General features: G+C 47.3%; 1 protein-coding gene across 1 annotated transcript in view; it reads right to left on the bottom strand.

Annotated features, from left to right (window-relative positions):
- Window positions 1–9,401, bottom strand: part of CALB2 (calbindin 2) — a 36,859-nt gene extending 27,458 nt beyond the window's left edge. Inside the window, exon 1 of the mRNA XM_089659232.1 lies at window positions 9,284–9,401. Within this exon, the coding sequence (XP_089515358.1) occupies window positions 9,284–9,380 (97 nt within the window). The 5' untranslated portion in view covers window positions 9,381–9,401. The remainder of the gene's footprint in view (window positions 1–9,283) is intronic.
- Between the last annotated feature and the right edge of the window lie 7,526 nt (window positions 9,402–16,927).

Raw genomic sequence — 16,927 nt, 5'->3', positions numbered from 1 at the left:
TCCAGCAATCTGCATGAGAGTCTTGGCTGTCCTGGGTCTCTGCCTCCTCATTGGCTGAGACAGCAGTGGGAGCAATTGGCTCCCACTGCTGTCAATCACAGCCAGTGAGCCAATGAGGAGACAGAGAGGGCGGGTTGAGCCACGGCTCCGTGTGTGAATGGATACATGGAGCAGTGGCTTGGAAGCGAGCTTGCTCGGGTGCCCCCCATAGCAAGCCACTTGCACCCAACAGGAAGGAGGAGCCTGAAGCACCAGCTGGGGACCCAAGAAGGGGAGGATCCGGGCTGCAGTGTGTAAAACCACTGCACACAGCAGGTAAGTATAGACATGTTTGTTATTTAAAAGAAAACCTGAACCTTTAGTATAGCTTTAAACAACAACTAGAGAAGTGTATAATGTACTTAAGAGTGCAGCGGTCAGGAGTATGTCATATAAAGCCCAGTATAAAGAAGACAGTGGTCAGGAGTATGCCGTATAGAGCCCAGCATATAGAGTGCCGTAGTCAGGAGTATGCCGTATAGAGTACTGCATACAGAATGCCGTAGTCAGGAGTATGCTGTATAGAGCCCAGCATATAGAGTGCCGTAGTCAGGAGTATGCCGTATAGAGTACTGCATACAGAATGCCGTAGTCAGGAGTATGCCGTATAGAGTACTGCATACAGAATGCCGTAGTCAGGAGTATGCCGTATAGAGTACTGCATACAGAATGCCGTAGTCAGGAGTATGCCGTATAGAGTACTGCATACAGAATGCTGTGGTTAAGAGCAGAAAATGTGCAACTTAGTGGCTATAGTGGAGAGCGCAGGTTAACATACAGAGTGCAGGGCTCAGCAGTGTTTTACATACAGAATTCAGGACAAAGTATGTAATGCACAGATTGCAGGCTTCTGGAGTGCAAAACACAAATAGTACAGGACCAAGGAGTAACATGCAGACTGCAGGGATCCAAAGTGCACAACGCACAAAGTGCAGGGCTCGGGAGTGCACAACGCACAAAGTGCAGGGCTCAAGAGTGCATAACGCACAAAGTGCAAGGCTCAAAAGTGTGTAACGCACAGACCCAGAGGACATAATGCACAAAATGTAGGGCTCAGGAGAGCATAAAGTGCAGAGGTCAGGAGTGCATAAAGCACAGAGTGCAAGAACCAAAGATCTCCTCTCACTTCCTTTCATGTTGCCAGGAAAGGAAGTGAAGAGTATCCCGTCAACACAGACAGCAGAAAAAAAAAACAAAACAACAACTGCTCAGCTAGCCACATATTTGGTGGAATAGTGAAGTATACGGTGACCCCTGAGAATTGACAGGATAGGTGACCCATCACATGGCCTTCTCATAGAAGAAGTTCCATCCCCTGAATAAATGAACCAGGTTACTAAAAGAATGCTGTATTAGCTAAGCCAGTGTTTCTTAACCTTTTTTTCAGTCAAGGCACCCTCTACAATCATGGACAGTCTTGAGGCACCCCATTCTAAAATGTAAAAACCTATTCTAATAGTTTTATATAATGCATTAACATCCACACCCATAGGACACCCAATGGTGGAGGTGATTTATTCTTCCAAATCAAATACACTTTTGCACACTGGTACTGACTAGTATTCCAAAGTTTCTCTTCTCCCTAAGCTTTTCTCCATCACTCAGCTAATGAGACTCCAGCAGTGATGGAGATGGGCAGGGGACGGTTAAACAAGGATGCTGAACAGACAACCAACATCCTCCTTATAAACTGATGATGTCATTGGTTGTTGGGATGCTGGCGTCTAGAAGGTCGTAATGGTGCACAATGAAAACCCGTGGATTTTTGTAACTAAAAGGCAGGCTTGATCCACCTCTGGCTTGTGCACAGTTTTCGGGCAATTTTTAGGCATTTTGCCAAGGCACCCCTAAAGAGACCTCAAGGCACCCCAGGGTGCCTGGGCACCCTGGTTGAAAAAGGCTGAGTTAAGCAATGCAATGCTTATCAAATGGTGAATTCAAAGTGGTAATATAGGTGGAGTATAAGTGATACATGGGATGGAGAGGAGATGGTAAGTTGAAGAAGTGGTACACAGGTTGGAGTGGAGATGTAGTGTGGGTCAAGTAAAGGTGATACATGGAGTGAAGCAGAGAGAGTACACAGGTTGGAGTGGAGGTGCTACACAGTGATGGAGTAGAAATGGTTTATAAGACAGTGTATACAGGGTGGAGTAGAGATTGAATACAGGATGATGTAGAGTTTATATTGAGGGAAAGGTAGAGTTGAGGTGGTATTCATGGTGGATTGAAGATTGTATACGGGGTGGAGCAGAGATTGTATACATGACATGAGTAGAGTTGGTATACACAGAAGAGTGGATGTGGTATATAGGTTTGGGTAGAGATGGTATGCAGGGTGGAGTAGTGATAATACATATGGTGAAACAGAGGTGCTGGGTGCAGTAGAATTGCTACGTAGGGTGGAGTATGGATGATACAAAAAGGGGAATATGGGCTAAATATCGGGTGGAGTAAAAATGATGCAGAGGGTGGAGTAGAAATAGCACACAGGGTAGAGGTGTTACACAGGATGGAGTAGGGTTGGTATGTAGAGTAGGGATGCTATGTAGAGTAGAGTAGAGTAGGGTTGGTATGCAGAGGCTGTATGTAGAGTAGAGTAGGGATGCTATGTAGAGTAGAGTAGGGTTGGTATGTAGAGTAGAGTAGGGTTGGTATGTAGAGGCTGTATGTAGAGTAGAGTAGGGTTGGTATGTAGAGTAGAGTAGGGTTGGTATGTAGAGGCTGAATGTAGAGTAGGGTTGGTATGTAGAGTAGAGTAGGGTTGGTATGTAGAGTAGAGTAGGGTTGGTATGCAGAGGCTGTATTTAGAGTAGAGTAGGGTTGGTACGTAGAGTAGAGTAGGGTTGGTATGCAGAGTAGAGTAGGGTTGGTATGCAGAGGCTGTATGCAGAGTAGAGTAGGGTTGGTATGTAGAGTAGAGTAGGGTTGGTATGTAGAGGCTGTATGCAGAGTAGAGTAGGGTTGGTATGTAGAGGCTGTATGCAGAGTAGGGTTGGTATGTAGAGGCTGTATGCAGAGCAGAGTAGGGTTGGTATGTAGAGGCTGTATGCAGAGCAGAGTAGGATTGGTATGTAGAGGCTGTATGCAGAGAAGAGTAGGGTTGGTATGTAGAGGTTGTATGCAGAGTAGAGCAAGGTTGGTATGTAGAGGCTTTATGCAGAGTAGAGTAGGGTTGGTATGTAGAGGCTGTATATAGAGTAGAGTAGGGTTGGTATGTAGAAGTTGTATATAGAGTAGAGTAGGGATGATATGTAGAGGCTGTATGTAGAGTAGGGTTGGTATGTAGAGGCTGTATATAGAGTAGAGTAGGGTTGGTATGTAGAGGCTGTATATAGAGTAGGGTTTGTATGTAGAGGCTGTATATAGAGTAGAGTAGGGATGATATGTAGAGGCTGTATGTAGAGTAGAGTAGGGTAGGGTTGGTATGTAGAGGCTGTATGTAGGGTAGAGTAGGGTTGGTATGTAGAGGCTGTATGTAGAGTAGGGTTGGTATGTAGAGGCTGTATGTAGGGTAGAGTAGGGTTGGTATGTAGAGGCTGTATGTAGGGTAGAGTAGGGTTGGTATGTAGAGGCTGTATATAGAGTAAAGTAGGGTTGGTATGTAGAGGCTGTATATAGAGTAGAGTAGGGATGATATGATATGTAGAGGCTGTATGTAGAGTAGAGTAGGGTTGGTATGTAGAGGCTGTATGTAGGGTAGAGTAGGGTTGGTATGTAGAGGCTGTATGTAGGGTAGAGTAGGGTTGGTATGTAGAGGTTGTATGTAGGGTAGGTATGTAGAGGCTGTATGTAGGGTAGAGTAGATTTGGTATAAAGGCTGAAAAGAAGCTGCATATGGGATGGAGAAGGTGTGTTGGCTGGTGCCAAAGAGGACACAGCTGTTAGCTCAGGTGTTGTTTTCTCAGTTCACTCATGAGGAATTAGTGAGGCTCTCTGGTGAGGGGCCCCCGTGCTCCCTGGGGCCCCTGTGCCTGCAGTGTGCCTTGCTGTCTTTTCCTCAGCAGACCAGACAAGGGAAGAGGTTGGTGGGAGCTGGAAACCAGCCATGGTCACCGGGATCCTGTTTATCACCCCACTCCCCCACATGCTGGGATCCCTTAGGTAGGTGATTCTACCTGTAAAATTAAGAGTAAAAAGCTCCCCCAAGAAGGAAAAATGTAGTAAAGGGGTTGATTGCTCAAAGAACTAGCAATCAGAATTAAAGTATATGTAAACCCTCACCTTGTAAAGGAATGCATTCAGTTTAAAATAGAAAAGAAAGGCAAACCATATGTGTACAGATATTAAAAAAAAAAGCCACTCATTATAAATACCTTTATTCCCTATTTTATAAGTGAGAACAGAGAGCTGGGGGAGGAGAGACAGCAGTACACTGAACTTCCCGGTGAAAGGCTGTGGAAGTCTGATCATTGGAGGGGAGTAGGCTGAGTTCCCTGCACAACTAGAAAACAGACTATGGTGTGCTCTCCTGCCTAGTATGGTCAGTTTTTAATAGGAAAGCAGAGGGAGTGGCAGGAATACCAGGGATTTAACACAAATGAAGCAATATAAAGAGAACAGGAGACTTTTTCATACAAATACATGGTACAGCAGGCACAAAGGAATCTGAAATGTTGGGTTTATATACGTTTTAAAGTACAGCTTCCTAACCAACTCTCCCTATGGTTTTCTTGCAACAGCTTCTAATTCAATGACACAATGGCTGCTCGTTGGCCCCTCCAGGTCTGCTGGTCATGGTTCACGGGCCGTGCAGAACGTTATGGTTAAAAAAAAAAAAAAAAAAAAACATTCTTCCAGGCAAATCTGCACATAAATCCACCAGGACCACAAATGTCAAACCCAAAGGATTTGCAAAACCCATGGTAGCCCTGAGCCCATCCCTATTACCAATGGGACCCCCATATAATACTTTAGTGTAATGCTCTTATCTTCAGAAACATGGGGGGGGGGGGGGGCTGACACTATGGGCTTGATTTACTAAAACAAGAGAGTGCTAAACTTTTCCCTCTCCAGTTTTAGTAAATCAACCACTATATTATTGTGGCTGCTAAAAAAAAGTCACACAGCTCTATGCTATAAGACCACACATGGAGGGTGTTTGCTGTAGAGATGGCAATACAATGAATTCTCAGCGATATGGCCATGTTAGAACTTGGATCATCAAAAATTAGTGGCCACCTTGCTGGCATAAAACACGTGAATCTCCAAATGTGGACATCACAACATTACATGTAAGAAAAATGTCAGCGCAATGTTAGGAGCAGAAATGAAAATTCCACAGTGTGGCCACCACCCTCCTCCTTACTACAACATAAATATGTGATATATAGTATTTGTGTGTTCTCTGTGTGCCTGGACTGGGTCGTGGCTCTGTGCGCCCGGACCGGGTCGTGGCTCTGTGCTTGGACCGCGTCGTGGCTGTGTGTTTTGGTGTACTATGCACGCTTTGACTGTGTGCTCGGACTGGGTCATGGCTGTGTGTTTTGGTGTACTATGCACGCTTTGACTGTGTGCTCAGATTGGGTCGTGGCTGTGTGCTCGGGCTGGGTCGTGGCTGTGGGCTCGGGCTGGGTCGTGGCTGTGGGCTCGGGCTGGGTCGTGGCTGTGGGCTCGGGCTGGGTCGTGGCTGTGCGCTCGGGCTGGGTCGTGGCTGTGCGCTCGGGCTGGGTCGTGGCTGTGCGCTCGGGCTGGGTCGTGGCTGTGTGCTCGGGCTGGGTCGTGGCTGTGCGCTCGGGCTGGGTCGTGGCTGTGCGTTTTGGTGTACTATGCACGCTTTGGCTGTGCGCTCGGACTGGGTCGTGGCTGTGTGCTCGGGCTGGGTCGTGGCTGTGCGCTCGGACTGGGTCGTGGCTGTGCGCTCGGACTGGGTCGTGGCTGTGCGCTCGGACTGGGTCGTGGCTGTGCGCTCGGACTGGGTCGTGGCTGTGCGCTCGGACTGGGTCGTGGCTGTGCGTTTTGGTGTACTATGCACGCTTTGACTGTGTGCTCGGACTGGGTCGCGGCTCTGCGCTCGGACTGGGTCACGGCTCTGTGCTCGGACTGGGTCATGGCTGTGTGCTCGGACTGGGTCGTGGCTGTGCGCTCGGACTGGGTCGTGGCTGTGCGCTCGGACTGGGTCGTGGCTGTGCGTTTTGGTGTACTATGCACGCTTTGACTGTGTGCTCAGACTGGGTCGCGGCTCTGTGCTCGGACTGGGTCGCGGCTCTGTGCTTTGGTGTACTATGCACGCTTTGACTGTGTGCTCGGATTGTGTACTCTGACCAGGGGCGGACTGACAACTCATGGGGCCCCTGGGCAATAGGGGATCATGGGGCCCCTGTATCCTTGCCCAAACTAAAAAAGCCTATGAAAAAGGTACCAGGGGCATCTCATGGGGCCCCCTACTGACCCCGGGCAGTGCCAGAGTTTCCATATGGTCAGTCCGCCCCTGACTCTGACTGTGTGCTATATGTTCTCTGTGTGCTCTGACTATATGCTCTGTGTTCTTAGTCTACCCCAACTGTGTACTCCGGTTGTGTGTTCCGTGTTCTCTGTGCAGTCTGTGTACTCTACGTGCTTTAACTGTGTATTCTGACTGTGTGCTCTATGTGCTCTGACTGTTCTCTGGCTCTGTGTTCTGGTAACAAGTGTATTCTGTTGCTGTGCCCTGACTGTATGCAGAGACCCCCAACCCTCCCAGGCTGATGCAGAATTGGTCAGCTTGTAGTCCTCAATGAGTGCAGAGTGCAGGTGTCAGGAGTAGGAAAGCACACCGTGCAGAAGTGATGAGTACTCAGAGGGTCGGGGTCAGGGTAAGGAGTGCACAGCTTGAAGGGGTCAGGAGTAATTATGCACAGAATGCAGTAGTCAGGAGTAACTCACAAAGCATAAGAATCCGAAGTAAGAAATGCACAGACTGCAGGGGTTACAAGTAACAGTGTGCAGAGGTGAGGAGTAAATGACAGAGTTCAGGGGTCAGGAGTGTGTAAATCTCAGAGTGCAGGAGTCAGGAGTACACAGAGTACAGGGGTCAGGAGTAACACACATAGTGCAGGGGTCAGAAGTAAGAAATATACAAGGTGCAGGGGTCAGGAGTAAGTAAAGCTCAGAGTTCAGGGGGTCAGAAGTACACAGAGTGCCGGGGTTAGGAATAGGTAACACACACAGTAAAGGGGTCAGGAATAAGTAACACACAGAGTAAAGGAATCAGGAGTAAGTACCACCGAAGGTGCATGGGTCAAGAGTAAATAACACAGACTGCAGGAGTACAGAGAGTGCAGGTGTGAGGAGCAAGTAATGAAAAAAAGTGCAAGGGTCAAGAGTAAGCAATATACAACGCGTAAGGGTCAGGAGTAAGTGACACAGAATGCAGGGGTCAGGAGTAACATATGGAATGCAGACGTCTGGATTAGGTAATGCACAGAGTTACTATTTAACATTAAACATATACAGGGAGAGCAGTGTGTTCTATACAGGGATGGCAGTGAGTGTTATATACAGGGATGGCAGTGAGTGTTATATACAGGGACGGCAGTGAGTGTTATATACAGGGACGGCAGTGAGTGTTATATACAGGGACGGCAGAGTGTTATATACAGGGATGGCAGTGAGTGTTATATACAGGGATGGCAGTGAGTGTTATATACAGGGACGGCAGTGAGTGTTATATACAGGGACGGCAGTGAGTGTTATATACAGGGACGGCAGTGAGTGTTATATACAGGGATGGCAGTGAGTGTTATATACAGGGACGGCAGTGAGTGTTATATACAGTGACAGCAGAGTGTTATATACAGGGACGGCAGTGAGTGTTATATACAGTGACAGCAGAGTGTTATATACAGGGATGGCAGTGAGTGTTCTATACAGGGACGGCAGTGAGTGTTATATACAGGGACGGCAGTGAGTGTTATATACAGGGACGGCAGTGAGTGTTATATACAGGGATGGCAGTGAGTGTTATATACAGGGACGGCAGTGAGTGTTATATACAGGGACGGCAGTGAGTGTTATATACAGGGACGGCAGTGAGTGTTATATACAGTGACGGCAGAGTGTTAAATATAGGGACAGCAGTGAGTGTTATATACAGGGACGGCAGTGAGTGTTATATACAGGGACGGCAGTGAGTGTTATATACAGGGACAGCAGTGAGTGTTATATACAGGGACGGCAGTGAGTGTTATATACAGTGACAGCAGAGTGTTAAATATAGGGACAGCAGTGAGTGTTATATACAGGGACGGCAGTGAGTGTTATATACAGTGACAGCAGAGTGTTATATACAGGGACGGCAGAGTGTTATATACAGGGACGGCAGAGTGTTATATACAGGGACGGCAGAGTGTCTTGTATACAGGGACAGCTGTGAGTGTTATATATAGGGAATTGTTTTATGCAGGGATAGCATGCTTGATATATACAGGAAAATTAGAGTGTGTTATACACAGAGAGGTTAGATGACCTGCATAGTATATAGTGGGGGTGGGGGGGGGGGGTTACCTGTATATTAGTTGGAGTTATGTCTATCCTTTTCATGTTTAGATGGTTCTAATGGTAAGTTCCGTTCTAGGTGGAGAATTTGTTTTGGTGGAATTGATGTTCCTGGATTATGGCAGAACTTTGATTGTCCCTCATCCAAATCTCCATCCATCCTTCCCCTACAGAGGACGGGATGTGTGGGGCTGTGTATGCTCATATTTCATCCGTTGCATTGTTGCAGTATGAGACTTGTAATAAAGGATTGTGTGGGGGGAGGGGCAAGTTGTTTTATGCTTCAGTCCATATGACCTAAAAGGGGTCCCTCTTCTCCATCTTAGTAAGTTGAGAGGTATTGTATGTATTTCTTAGATTAGGGTGGAGCAGAGGCTCAGTGATGGCTGGAATCAGTAGGAAATGCTATGGATCTCAGATTAGGGTGGAACAGAGGTTGAGTCAGCGGGAACAGGGGGTTAGTATGATACAGCATGGATCTCAGATAAGGGTGGAACAGATGCTCAGTGTCAGCTGGAACAGGTGGTCAGTATAGGATAGTATGGATCTCAGATTAGAGTGGAGCAGAGGCTTGGTGTCAGCTGGAACAAGTGATCGGAATGGGTTAGCATGGATTTCAGATTGAGGTGGAGCAGAAGTTCATTGTCCACTGGAACGGGTGATCAGTATAGGAAAGTATGGATCTTAGTGTTTAAGGTGGAGCAGAGGCTCAGTGTCGACTTGGATAGCTGATCAGTATGGATCTCAGAGTTTAGGGTGGAGCAGCACTCACCGTCAGAGTCATAGTGCTTCCAGATGTCCAGGAATTGGGATGCGGTGAGCTCAGCCAGGTGCAGGTAGAGAGGCTGCTGCTTGTGTGCCATCATCATCTGCGAGTGCCAGCTGGGGCTCCGCACTGTCCTTATATACAGAGTCATTCCCAACTACACCCCAGGAGGGCAGCACTGAGCCAATCTCCATCCCTGGAGGAATGCTCATCCCTTCACTGCCAGACTCCATTCTAGTACCCCTTCACTGCCAGACTCCATTCTAGTACCCCTTCACTGCCAGACTCCATTCTATTACCCCTTCACTGCCAGACTCCATTCTAGTACCCCTTCACTGCCAGACTCCATTCTAGTACCCCTTCACTGCCAGACTCCACTCCAGTACCCCTTCACTGCCAGACTCCATTCTAGTACCCCTTCACTGCCAGACTCCATTCTATTACCCCTTCACTGCCAGACTCCATTCTAGTACCCCTTCACTGCCAGACTCCATTCTAGTACCCCTTCACTGCCAGACTCCACTCCAGTACCCCTTCACTGCCAGACTCCATTCTATTACCCCTTTACTCCCAGACTCCACTCCAGTATCCCTTCACTGCCAGACTCCATTCTAGTACCCCTTCACTGCCAGACTCCATTCTAGTACCCCTTCACTGCCAGACTCCACTCCAGTACCCCTTCACTGCCAGACTCCATTCTATTACCCCTTCACTGCCAGACTTCATTTCAGTACCCCTTCACTGCCAGACTCCATTCTAGTACCCCTTCACTGCCAGACTTCATTTTAGTACCCCTTCACTGCCAGACTCCATTCTAGTACCCCTTCACTGCCAGACTCCACTCCAGTACCCCTTCACTGCCAGACTCCATTCTAGTACCCCTTCACTGCCAGACTCCATTCTAGTACCCCTTCACTGCCAGACTCCATTCTAGTACCCCTTCACTGCCAGACTCCACTCCAGTACCCCTCACTGCCAGACTCCATTCTAGTACCCCTTCACTGCCAGACTCCACTCTAGTACCCCTCACTGCCAGACTCCATTCCAGTACCCCTTCACTGCCAGACTCCACTCCAGTACCCCTTCACTGCCAGACTCCATTCTAGTACCCCTTCACTGCCAGACTCCACTCCAGTACCCCTCACTGCCAGACTCCATTCCTGTACCCCTCACTGCCAGACTCCATTTCAGTACCCCTCACTGACAGACTCCACTCCAGTACCCTTTCACTGCCAGACTCCATTCTATTACCCCTTCAATGCCAGACTCCATTTTATCACCCCTTCACTGCCAGACTCCATTCCAGTACCGCTCACTGCCAGACTCCACTCCAGTACCCATTCACTGCCAGACTCCATTCTAGCACCCCTTCACTGCCAGACTCCATTCCAGTACCCCTCACTGCCAGACTCCACTCCAGTACCCCTTCACTGCCAGATTCCATTCCAGTACCCTTCACTGCCAGATTCAATTTCAGTACTCCTCACTGCCAGACTCCATTCCAGTACCCCTCACTGCCAGACTCCATTCCAGTACCGCTTCACTGCCAGACTCCATTCCAGTACCCCTCACTGCCAGACTCCATTCCAGTACCGCTTCACTGCCAGACTCCATTCCAGTACCCCTTCACTGCCAGACTCCATTCCAGTACCCCTTCACTGCCAGAATCCATTCCAGTACTCCTTCACTGCCAGATTCCATTCCAGTACCCCTTCACTGCCAGATTCCATTCCAGTACCCCTTCACTGCCAAACTCCATTCTAGTACCCCTTCACTGCCAGATTCCATTCCAGTACCCCTTCACTGCCAAACTCCATTCTAGTAGCCCTTCACTGCCAGACTCCATTCCAGTGACCTCTTCACTGCCAGACTGCATTCCAGGGACCCCTTCACTGCCACACTTCATTCCAGGGACCCCTTCACTGCCACCCTTCATTCTAAGGTCCCCTTCACTGCCACACTTCATTCTAGGGTCCCCTTCACTGCCACACTTCATTCTGGTAACCTCTTCACTGCTAGGTTCCATTTTGGAGGGCCTTTCACTACCAGACTGCACTCTGGGGAGAAATCAGTAGTCCCCCCATCACTCACTGTCACAGCTCTAACTCCTTATCAGCCCTCTCTTTCATTAACCCCTGCTGTTTCTCTTAATGAGCCCATCACAGCACCATGTACAATGTAAGGAGATATATACCTTCCATCCAGGACACGTGCCTTTTGACTGGATAGGAGGTGGAGGCAGCAGTAGAGCCAAGACAATGGACTCGGGAAAGATAAAGTTTAATGATATTATGCTCCACCACAAGCCTGAATTCCTGGAGCTCCGGGAAACATTGGGGTTATCCTGCTGTTTGCCCCCTTACCTTGTTGCATCTACATCAAAGGAGCATGGTCAAGGGTACGCCTGAACTTCCTAAGAGGTAACACTGAAACAATTCAAAGACCCACTAAACCTTCTTATTCTGCCATAGCATAGTTTTTCTCAGCAGTAGTTCATTTCTGGATGAAATAGACCACAGGATGCTTCTATTCATGGATGACTTTTGAGTCCTATATTAGACACACTCATCTGAACAACAAATTTTTGGGGAAATCAGGAGCTATCAGGATGGGTTGTTAGCACAGTGCAGACTTGAGCGCCAGGATGGCCTTTTCAGCATCCACATTTCACTCCACCATGAATGACTTCCAACACTTACATTGGTCACTGGAGCCAGCAGGTTAGCAAAATTGGGCACAAACCATCTGTGGTACCCCACTATGCCTAGAAACGCACCCACCTGCTTTTGGTGAGGGGATAGGGCCAGGAATGTATAACCTCTACCTTGCTGATTTGTGGCTTTAACATACTTCAAGGTACTTCCTCCATTTCAAAGGCACATTTTTCAGGGTTCATGGTAAATCGTTCTTTACTCAAGCAATCTAAGGCTGGCCATACATGATTGTTTTCATTCAGCAGGTTGAATGAAAGAAAATGAATCATTTCCCGCATGCACACATTCGAAGTGGAAGAGGGAATCTGTCCCACTGAGCTATTGTATTCTAACAGAGGGGAAGCTGCCCCGCTGTCAGAATATACTCAACAGCACCGCTGGCTATAGGCAGCGGCACTGATCGAGAAAATATTTTCTACAGACTGGCTTTACAGAAGTCGACTGAAAGATTGACTTCTGTACAACCAGCCTGTCCATAGGTACATCAAATTTCGACCCATCTATGGCTTACCTTGACTTTGGGCAAATAGGATTTCCAGTCTCTTCTGAAAATGAAAATGTTATCTAGATACACTCAGGTATATTTCTGATGAAGTTGTAACGGTCTATCCATCATCTGTTGGGACATGACCTAACAGAGGGCTTGAAATTTCCACTCGCCTGCTCGCCAATGGCGAGTGGAAATTATGGTGGGGGCGAGTGTGTCCCCCAGGGCCGTCTTGCTGAGCAGGCTCGGAGCTCAGGCCGGATCTGTCATTGGCACTGGGAGCCGTGAGAGTGCTCAATAGCTGAGCGCAGTGAAAGCAAAGCAAGGAGTGTGTGCTGTGCTCTCTTCCTCCCCCTAGAGTGCAGTACCTGGATCTGTGAGTGAACAACGAAGTACTGCAACTTTTTTTTCGGGGGGGGGGGTGTACAATTGTACATGTGTCTGTGCGTATCTGTACATGTGTCAGCGTGCATGTACATGTGTGTGTGTGCGCATGTGTCTGTGTGAATGTACATGTGTCTGTGTGTATGTACATGTGTCTGTGTGTGTGTGTATTTCTGTGTATGTACATGTATCTGTGTGTATGCATGTCTGTACGTGCCTGTGTGTGTATACATGTGTCTGTCTGTATGTGTGTGTGTACATGTTTCTGTGTATGTGTATATACATGTCTGTGTGTGTGTGTACAGGTGTCTCTGTTTGTGTGTGTTTGTTGGTGGCGAGTAACTCTAAGGCCTGGCTAGTAGCTCAGGACTTGAAATCCTAACATAAGCATGGCCTAGTTTTTCAATGAGCTCAACCACATAGGGTATGGGATAGGCATCACATTTTGAAACTACATCAAGCTTCAAGAAATTAATGCAGAACTGCAGAGTGCCATTGAACCTGAACCAACATGGCTGGCCTTGACCATTCACTCTGTGATTTCTCAGTTATTCTCAGCACAAACATCTTCTTCACCTCATCCAAGACAGCCTTCTTCTGAGCATCTGGGATGCAGTAAGGTCGGACACAAACCTTGACACCAGGCTCAGTAATGATATCATGCTCAACAACATCACCAAGCCCATGTGTGCCTGAAAAAGTTAACTTTGTTACTTTGAAGAAATTATTTTGCGTCCTGGGTTTGGGCTTTTGAAAGTGTACTTGCCACCTAAATGCTGTCCACGATGACTTGAGGCTCCAGCCTTGCATCCACCAGGAAAGTCATCAGTTTCCTGTCTTTCCAGGGCTTCAACACTTTTATGTGATAGAGATGATATGGGTTCCTTTGGCCTGGTCGGTGAACTTTAAAATTCAAATCCCCCACTTTAGCCACAGTTTTACATAGGCCTTGACACCTAGCCAGAAACTTGCTTTCCTCTGTGAGATTCAGTACTGCCACTTGGCCTGCCACCTGGAAATGCCCTACTTCAAGGAAGAACAAGAAAGAAAAAAGAAGCGCACCAACCTTGCGCATTACCTCAGTAACCAAAATTTATTAAATAAAAGAATGGTACTCACAAACAGCGAATAAAAACAGGCATGTCAGTCCTCAGAGCTCTGAGGAAGAAGGCTTGTCCTTCGAAACGCGTCAGCTGTACTGAGTGGCTTCCTCCATGATGGGATTCGCATTTGCATCTTGCCTTTAAAGTCCCTTTGAGGACTGACATGCCTGTTTTTATTCGCTGTTTGTGAGTACCATTCTTTTATTTAATAAATTTTGGTTACTGAGGTAATGCGCAAGGTTGGTGCGCTTCTTTTTTCTTTTTTCTTTTTTGTTCTTCCTCACAGTTCTGTTTGGGCTTCCCCAGCCTTGATGTGGAGCTGCACGACCTTAACTATTTTGGTGGTCCCCTCCTTGCTTTTTTGGAGTCTGATTCCATCTACTTACCACCGGTCTGGGTCCCGGAGCACAGGAGATATCGCATTTGGTTCAATGCCCTACTTCAGCCAGCCTCCCAGGGAATTTTCATTGTCACAATTGTGATTCTTACTTGCATTTGGCTAACATATTCTAGAACACTCTGGTGAGGACTGAACTCATTTTTCTTTCACTAATTCAAGCAATGCCCACTGTCTCCATCCACATAAAAATTCAAAAGGTGAGAACCCCGAGGAGGCCTGAGTCACCAAACGTATGGCAAACAGGAATGCCAGCAAAAGGCAGTCCCAATCTTTCGTATCCTTTTGTAGCACCCACTCAAGTGTGGCTTTTAGGGTCTTGTTAAAGTGTTCCACCAGGCCATCCGCCTGCCAATGGTAGACAGATGTGTGCAGCTGCTTAATCTGAAACAGCTTGCACACATCTGCCAAAATCTTCGACATGAATGGAGTGCCCTGGTTGGTAAGAATTTCTTTGGAAAAGCCTGTTCAATAAACTTTTGGAATATTTATTTTGTAGTCATTTGGAATTAGGTATTCCACAAAGGAAAAGATTCAGGGGATTGTGTGGCATAATCAAGGATCACCAATTTGTAGTGGCCTATAAAATCCATTGCTATACATTTAAATGGAACTTCAGTTATAAGCAGGGGCACCAATGGGCTGCGGACACCGGAGCTGTTAACTAGCAGATGGGACAAGGTTTACAGTATTTCTTTCATCTAAGGAAAGTACAACCAGTCGACTGTAAAAAATGACTTGTTCTGGTGGTGGCCCAGGACAACAACCGTTGACTTGCGATGTTGAAAAAGTATACTCAGAGTCTTTACTTGCGCTGCTGTGGTCTTCCCATGGGTGTTAGTTGAGTGCCTGTGTTCCTGTGCCTCCATACTTTTTGAGTACTACATTGACCAGACTTTGTTCCACATTAACCTGCTGATTTGCCACACTAGGCATTAGCAATTGCTTTAATATTTTCTCCATTTCTAGGTCAAAAGGAGGGTATTGTCACTTTAAATGTCAGGTTGTTTTTTTTTCCAGAGCCTGCCCACATCCTCCACCAGTTGTGAGGTTCGGTGAATTAGCAGGATACATGCTTCTTGAAGCAAGATAATCCCTAAATTTAAAACGCTTGTCTGCAGCAAAACAAGAGTCCGTACCACAAAACGACTCAAATGCTCCTTGTCAGGTTAACATAGTCTCAGTCACTGCTGGCAATCATCGTAGGGCCCCTTGGAGTACTTAGTAACCCCTAACTGCAAAACTCCACCCACACTTCATTCATTCTAGGGACCCCTTCACTGTCAGATTGCATTCCAGTGATTTCTTCATTGCTCAACCCCTTTCCAGGAAACCCTTTCACTGCCGCATTCCATCATCATTTCCAGGAATCCCTCTCTTGTTCGACTTGACCTACACTTAATCTCAGGACCCCTAAAAACAAGAGTTCACCCACACATTATTCCAGGGATCCCTTTTTTGTCAGATTCCAGCAAACACTTCATTCTAGGGACCCCAAGGGTACTTCCTGACCTCTTTACTGCCAGACTCCACCCACACTTCACTCCAGATACCCCGTGTGGACTTTATAGCCCCTTCACTGCTGCACTCCAGCCACACTTCATTCCAGAGATCCCTTACAGCTGGACTCCACATACAACTCATTCTACGGACCCTATAATGCTCCTAACTGCCAGACTCCACCCACACTTCATTTCATGGATCCATTCACTACTGGACTATACCTACACTTGATTCCAAGGACCTATTTGCTCCTGTACTCTACCCACACTTTATTCCAGGGACCCAGGTGGATTCTCTAAGTACTTCACTGCCAGACTCCATTCCTGAAACCACTGGTGGACATATTAACTCCTTCACTGTCCAATTCCTGTAAGTGATTCCAGGGACCCTGGGGGTACTCCCTAACCTCTTCACTTCTGGACTCCATCCAAACTTCATTCAAGGTCCCCCTTCACTTAGAAAGTATCAGACTCCACCCACACTTGATTATAGGAACCCAGAAGGTACTCCTTAACCCCTTCACAGCTGGATTTCACCCCCATTTCACTCCAGGGACCCTGGGGTGACCCTGTAACTCCTATATTGCAATATGATTTTTGCACACAGTGATTATTTAATCTTAAATTTACCCCCAGCTAAAGCCCTCATCAGACTCCAGCCGCAGCCAGCATCTAATTTTAAAGTATGTGCCATGTCAGTTTAAATAGTTAAAATAAGATGAGCACCAATGAGAACGGAGAGTAACGTGTGATTCATCAGTTGGTGGGTCCCTGAACTGGGTAGTGGTGATGTCATAGTTGGACAGTAGTGATGTCATCTGTTACATGACTCAGGAAAAGTAGGTTAATATGACTCAAATTTGTGAGCAAAACATGGCGGCTTACCAGGGTCACTGCAATGTAGAAATATTCAGCAAGGCAAAGTGCACTAACCAATAGCAACCAATCCGACCAGGGGTGGACTGACAACTCATGGGGCCCCCGGGCAATAGGGGATCATGGGTCCCCTGTGTCCTTGCCCAAACTCAAAAAAGCCTATGAAAAAGGTACCAGGGGCATCTTA

The sequence above is a fragment of the Staurois parvus genome, unplaced genomic scaffold (assembly GCF_062004578.1).
Source record: "Staurois parvus isolate SC_StPar_1 unplaced genomic scaffold, SC_StPar_1.0 ptg001136l, whole genome shotgun sequence".
In the NCBI taxonomy this organism is placed as follows: Eukaryota; Metazoa; Chordata; class Amphibia; order Anura; family Ranidae; genus Staurois; species Staurois parvus.
The sequence above is the reverse complement of the archived record's forward strand: the minus strand, read 5'-3'. Positions and strand labels throughout refer to the sequence as shown.